The 6,800-nt window shown below is 45.3% G+C and overlaps 2 protein-coding genes across 3 annotated transcripts; one reads left to right on the forward strand and one right to left on the reverse strand.

The window, feature by feature from the left end:
- Positions 1 to 427: 427 nt before the first annotated feature.
- LOC105187458 (circumsporozoite protein) lies at positions 428 to 2,126 on the reverse strand. The gene is made up of 2 exons (XM_011148269.2): positions 1,939 to 2,126; positions 428 to 1,776 (listed from the first exon to the last, which is right to left on the reverse strand). The coding sequence occupies exons 1-2, from the start codon at positions 2,029 to 2,031 to the stop codon at positions 727 to 729; spliced, it is 1,143 nt and encodes a 380-aa protein (XP_011146571.2). The 5' UTR covers positions 2,032 to 2,126; the 3' UTR covers positions 428 to 726.
- Positions 2,127 to 3,183: 1,057 nt separating this feature from the next.
- LOC105187459 (uncharacterized) lies at positions 3,184 to 5,559 on the forward strand. 2 transcript variants are annotated; one of them, XM_025304841.1, is made up of 3 exons: positions 3,184 to 3,378; positions 3,886 to 3,922; positions 4,232 to 5,559. In XM_025304841.1, exons 1-3 carry the CDS (start codon positions 3,268 to 3,270, stop codon positions 5,494 to 5,496), a joined length of 1,413 nt encoding a protein of 470 aa, XP_025160626.1. In that variant the 5' UTR covers positions 3,184 to 3,267; the 3' UTR covers positions 5,497 to 5,559. The 2 variants fall into 2 exon arrangements, with proteins under 2 accessions (XP_025160626.1, XP_011146572.2); XM_011148270.2 differs by having other exon boundaries at positions 3,886 to 5,559.
- Positions 5,560 to 6,800: the final 1,241 nt, after the last annotated feature.

Genomic DNA, 6,800 nt, shown 5'->3' on the forward strand with positions numbered 1-6,800 from the left:
AATGAGTCTTAATTAACAGTTTCGCGGTGTTTTGGGAAGCTTAATTTGCCGCGGCGAAAGGGCAAGAGGGAGAAAGATAGAAAGAGAGAGACAGAGAGAGAGAGAGAGAGAGAGGGGGGGGAGGGGGGAGAGAAAGCGAGAGAGAGAGAGAGAGAAAATGTGGGTGGGAGGGAGGGAAAGGAAAGGGGCAGAAGATGGCGTCTTCAGGGAGGAATTCCTGCAGAAATGTTGTTCTCGTGGAAATCGCATTTTCACGCGACACAGACCGACCGACCGACCTACAGCCTATAGTCTTCAGGTACACCTGATACGATTTTCAGCACGAGTTTAAATTCGAACGTCACACCAGGTATATGACAAGTCACGCAAGTCGCGATAAATTAACGCTAATAATGGGTGACTGAAGTACAATATATGTGCGGAAAAATATTTTTCTGGTATTTTTTATTGCTTACAAATTCTGCTTAATTATACTTGCGCTTTTAGTAAAACTACTATAAATATTTACAGGAATAAATAAAAAAGTGTTTTAATTGGAAATATATCTAACTACATACATATATAAAGCCTCCCAGACAATAATTTCGTTCAACGACATCAATTCGTCATTTTCGTTGGTACATAACAAAACAAGACAGTCTAAATTTTACAGCTCTTGCCACCGACTTCATCCATTTCCTCGATTTTGAGTCCTAGCCAGAGTCAAAAGCTACCGCTTATAGTAATTTAAGGATAGACCTCGTGTCCTCTCGGAGCTGGCCAAAGCTGGTCAGAATCTCTGATAACACCGTTGTTGTCAAAGTTTGCCTGAGCGAGCTGGGGTTCGGTCTCTCTCCTGAAGCGGAAGCCACCGGTTATACCGAACGACGGGGAGACACCGCGACCTCCGCGACCCGGTTGAAGCTGGCCGGAACCGCTGATGAAGCCGTTCTTACCGAAATTCCTTTCAGCCTGGATACCAACGTGCGGTTGTGCTCGTTGTCCAGGTATTTTACTCACTCCGCCGAAAACGTCTGCCCTGCTACGGTCGTTATTCGCGATGTTGCGATTAAAATTGAGATCCCACGAAGGTTGACGATTCGGACCGCTCATAGGCTGAGTACCATGGAAGCTTATCGAATTTCTTTGGGGGTTGGCTTCCCTTCTGAACCGGAAGCCACCGTTTATGCCGAACGACGGAGAGACACCGCGACCTCCGCGGCCCGGTTGAAGTTGGCCGGAACCTTGGATGAAACCGTTCTTACCGAAATTCCTCTCAGCCTGAATACCAACGTGCGGTTGTGCTCGTTGTCCGGGTACTTTACTTACTCCCCCGAAAACGTCTGCCCTGGTGCGGTCGTTATTCGCGATGTTACGATTAAAGTTGAGATCCCACGAAGGTTGACGATTCGGACCGCTCATAGGCTGAGCACCTTGGAAGCTTATCGAATTTCGTTGGGGGTTGGCTTCTCTTCTGAATCGAAAGCCACCAGTTATACCGAACGACGGGGAGAAACGGTGACTTCCAGGACGCGGCTGAAGTTGGCCAGAACCTCTGATAAAACCGTTTTTGCCGATGTCTCTTTCAACCTGGATACCGAGGTGCGGCTGCGCTCGTTGTCCAGGTACTTTACTTACTCCCCCGAAAACGTCTGCCCTGGTGCGGTCGTTATTCGCGAGGTTACGATTAAAGTTGAGATCCAAAGTAGGTTGACGAGTCGGGCCGTTCTCAGGCCGAGTCGCTTGGATGTTTATCGAATTTTTTTGGGAATCGCGACGAAACCGATATGGCCCCGACTAAAAATTATATTCGTGAAATTAAAATTTTATTTTTTATCTGTTGCGACAGTATGTTGCCGAATCGTAATTTTTTGTTTTTCATTTCTACCGGATTAAGAATGTCTGGAGTACTAGTATTGTCGGATTTAATAAATTATTTAATTCATTACGTATACTCACAAATGAAGTGGGCCATTGGCTGTTTTCCTCTGTTTCAGCGATTGCGTATCCAACAACAACACATAATGTTAGAACTAGAGCGTGCAACTTCATTCTGACTAGTGATGACTGAGAGATCCAGTGATTGTTTACCGTCTCAGTGACAATGGGCTTCTGTGCCAATGTCGGAGAAGTCTCGTGCTTTTATGAGACGTGCAACGTACGCGATAACCTCTCACGGGACTTTACCGTGTCTTTGTTTATACAAGTGTATCTTTCAATTTGTCGCGCGACGGCAGCTGCTACTACCAACATGTCTCGCCGTTCTCATTAAGGGAATTCCCGCTCGCAAATGGCAATGCGAACTCCCGCGTCGATTACGCAGCATTCTATCCCCGTATCTCTCGTGTTATTTTCTTCTCGTTATCTCGTTTCAAGAATATTCATGATACGCGAAGCTAAATACATTCGCGTTTATGATGTTGCACTGTTGCTCAACTATAATTTTTGTATCATTAAGATAATGGTATGAGTTTTATACATATATATATATATATATAACGAAATTATTATTCTTGGGCTTGGGATATTTATGACGAAGATTGATGCGCTCTAATATTATAAGAAATATAGTACGTCCACATCAAGAATATTAAATATGCGTATCTTACAAATATAAATAAAAAGAAAATATAAGACGTGATACCAACAAGTTTTTTTTCTAAAGGAGACACTCAAAAATTCACTTATAAAAATTCTACACTTACATGTGCGTACTTAACTCTACTAATTTTGTAATTTTTAATAAATTTACCAAATTTGAGATTTAATATCTTTCATTAGAGAAACACAAAATTATATATATTTTCAATATATAAATAACCGTATATACCGTACATAAATTACATTTGTATTTGTAATTTGATTAAACAAATGAAAACGTATTCATATGTAAAACTTATTCTATTATCTTAATAATTGTGACGCGAACAAAGCGAAAAAATCCTATTGTAAAGTGACATCATTTTCAAGGAAACGCAATTGTGCGATTGTGCGCGACAGAATAAGTCAAATGACACGTTCAACGGCCGGGTAGCGTAGTCTTTTTGTTACCAGGGTTCCCCGGCGATAATGAAACGCGTGAGCTCAACTCTTAGGCGCACTGGCTTTCACTGGGTAATACCCAGACAGATAACTGACGCAACGGGAACCTTCGGGAGACCAGAGGTACATCCCCGGACGTGAAATTCGTATATAAGCAACCGAGATTGATCGAACAAGCACAGAAGTCACTTGGTACTTCAACCGAGAGCATTCACAACTATCCCAGAGGAATAGTCGGTGTTCACGATGAAGCTGCTAGTTTCGCTGTTGGCCTTATCATGCGCTATTGCATATACGAGCGCTGATTTACCGAGAGATCAATCGCTGCCGCAATCAACCGGACCGGTTCTACCGCATGTAAGTGATCGTCAATACTCCAACAAGTAATTTCGCTAATAAAATGATTAGGCCTCGAAGTTCACTTTACGTTCCTTTTTGAACGTAAAATCGTATTTTAGGTGAACAATTTACCTAACGATTCACGTCTTGTGATGCGAAAACGGAGCAAATAAAAACAAGTAATTTTGTTCTAACTAATTCATAATAATTATTATGAATGATGAGTAATCTTGTGAATGAACAAATATCTCTTCTAATAAATTTATGCCGCTTCATCTAACATCCAGCGCGGCAAATTATCGACGTGCGACTACACCTTCATTACAGCAGTGCGTTGCGCCGTAATTACCTCGAGCTTGACGTCACTCATAGAGAAACCTATCTCGCACTTGGAATTTCTGATTAAAATGGAATTTCTTACTTCAGAACGTCTCTTCTTACTAGACATATCAACAACACAAAAAACTCATTTCGCGAATTCTTGCGACGAAACTATATTTTCAAGTATTGATCTTTCTTTTATAGAATCCGCGTTTTCCACGTGAAGCCAACCCCCAAAGAAATTCGATAAGCTTCCAAGGTAGCCAGCCTCTGAGCGGTCCGAGTCGTCAACCTTCGTGGGACCTCAACTTCAATCGTAACATCGCGAATAACGACCGCACCAGGGCGGACGTTTTCGGCGGAGTGAGTAAAATACCTGGACAACGAGCGCAGCCGCACGTCGGTATCCAGGTTGAAAGAAACATCGGCAAGAACGGTTTCATCGGCGGTTCCGGCCAACTTCAGCCGCGTCCTGGAGGTCACGGTGTCTCCCCATCGTTCGGCATAAACGGTGGCTTCCGGTTCAGAAGGGAAGCCAACCCCCAAAGAAATTCGATAAGCTTCCAAGGTAGCCAGCCTCTGAGCGGTCCGAGTCGTCAACCTTCGTGGGACCTCAACTTCAATCGTAACATCGCGAATAACGACCGCACCAGGGCGGACATTTTTGGAGGAGTGGGAAAAGTACCTGGACAACGAGCACAACCGCACGTTGGTATCCAGGTTGAAAGAAACATCGGCAAGAACGGTTTCATCGGCGGTTCCGGCCAACTTCAGCCGCGTCCTGGAGGTCACGGTGTCTCCCCATCGTTCGGCATAAACGGTGGCTTCCGGTTCAGAAGGGAAGCCAACCCCCAAAGAAATTCGATAAGCTTCCAAGGTAGCCAGCCTCTGAGCGGTCCGAGTCGTCAACCTTCGTGGGACCTCAACTTCAATCGTAACATTGCGAATAACGACCGCACCAGGGCGGACATTTTTGGAGGAGTGGGAAAAGTACCTGGACAACGAGCACAACCGCACGTTGGTATCCAGGTTGAAAGAAACATCGGCAAGAACGGTTTCATCGGCGGTTCCGGCCAACTTCAGCCGCGTCCTGGAGGTCACGGTGTCTCCCCATCGTTCGGCATAAACGGTGGCTTCCGGTTCAGGAGAGAAGCCAACCCCCAAAGAAATTCGATAAGCTTCCAAGGTAGCCAGCCTCTGAGCGGTCCGAGTCGTCAACCTTCGTGGGACCTCAACTTCAATCGTAACATCGCGAATAACGACCGCACCAGGGCGGACATTTTTGGAGGAGTGGGAAAAGTACCTGGACAACGAGCACAACCGCACGTTGGTATCCAGGTTGAAAGAAACATCGGCAAGAACGGTTTCATCGGCGGTTCCGGCCAACTTCAGCCGCGTCCTGGAGGTCACGGTGTCTCCCCATCGTTCGGCATAAACGGTGGCTTCCGGTTCAGGAGAGAAGCCAACCCCCAAAGAAATTCGATAAGCTTCGAAGGTAGCCAGCCTCTGAGCGGTCCGAGTCGTCAACCTTCGTGGGACCTCAACTTCAATCGTAACATTGCGAATAACGACCGCACCAGGGCGGACATTTTTGGAGGAGTGGGAAAAGTACCTGGACAACGAGCACAACCGCACGTTGGTATCCAGGTTGAAAGAGACATAGGCAGGGACGGTTTCATCAGAGGTCACGGCCAGTTTCAACCGGGTCCAGGAGGCCACGGGATATCCCCTTCCGTTGGTATAACTGGTGGCTTCCGGTTCAGAAGGGAAGCGGAGGATGACGAAGATGACACGCAGCTCATCGAGGAGTATTAAATCTCACCGAGGAATATTAAATCTTATAGTTAAGTAGCGGCTATGTACATAGATGTGTAATTTCAGAAATTCTAATTCAAGCTCGTAATATTCGTATTAGCAACATTGCATTTATATGTAAACCAATTACGGACGAGTATTAGACTCATCTGTACTCAAGACTTGCGACATATGGAGGCTATCTCGTATCTTTAACAGGCAGCATGTATTATTTGACATTCAATATTTAAATAAATTAAATTTATTGAAAATTTTCTTTGCATTTATATCGATGATTTAGCGAGTCTCACTGCAAATTTCAATACCCGTCCCCGATCTTGAAAATTTCTACTTCGATCAACAGATCGAATTTCCGTTAATTGATCCCAATTCCCACTGTTGTATGAAATACACTCGATCACTGATCAAGACCGAGAAATAATGTCAACGGCAAACACTTGACCGTATCAAATCGCGACTAACGTCACCGGCCGATGTCTAATCTCGCGTGTAACTTAGCAGGTTCCGAGCTCTCCGGACGACAAGCGAATCCAATAAGCCTCGACATGCGTGGCGAGGGCGCAGGGCTCTCTCGCGGGAGAGCGCGGGTCATGACGATTAAACGTTTTCGCCTGCGCCAGAGGAACAGTAGTCATCCTGCACGTGGCCACTTTGACAATAGAGAGACAGTGCGGGGGGTGGCTGGCGCGATGTACCCCCCGCTGCCTAATAGTTGGGCATTAAATTTGTCAGTGATATTGCCGGATAGGGTCGCCCTTGCCCTTCGCCTGGATCATGAATGGCGCGGGACGTCTGAAATATGCCGATGCGCGTGCTTTCATCCCCTTGGCGGCGTCGCGAAAGGGGATGTGGCTCGAATAAATGCCGGACAATGGAAAGCGGGACGCAAGGACATCGCTCGAATGAACCCCCGCGCTGCGAGGTGTTGTTCTTTTTAGCCACGTGTGCTGTTTGAAAAACTAACGGTGATCCAGTTATTTGACGCTGATATCGTGTGATGTGTGAATAGGGATGTAAAATATATAATCACGGAAGTGATAAGCAAAAAGAATTCTGGGAAAGATGCGGAGGAGTGACTGTTTTAGAGTTTGCATGTCTAAGATTCGCGAGGAACTTGCGAACATTTGGGAATATCGCAGTATACGCGCAAATAAACAAACGTAAGAATTTTCAAAGATTTATCAAAGTAATTATCAAAGTATTTATCAAAGTAATTTCGAAATAATTTCGGCACATACCGCGAGGAATCCTCAAAGAATAACTCTCGAGCTTTAAATTGCGAGAGAAATAACTCGCGAACAAGA

This window comes from Harpegnathos saltator, unplaced genomic scaffold, assembly GCF_003227715.2.
Source record: "Harpegnathos saltator strain DR-91 unplaced genomic scaffold, Hsal_v8.6 scaffold650, whole genome shotgun sequence".
In the NCBI taxonomy this organism is placed as follows: domain Eukaryota; kingdom Metazoa; phylum Arthropoda; class Insecta; order Hymenoptera; family Formicidae; genus Harpegnathos; species Harpegnathos saltator.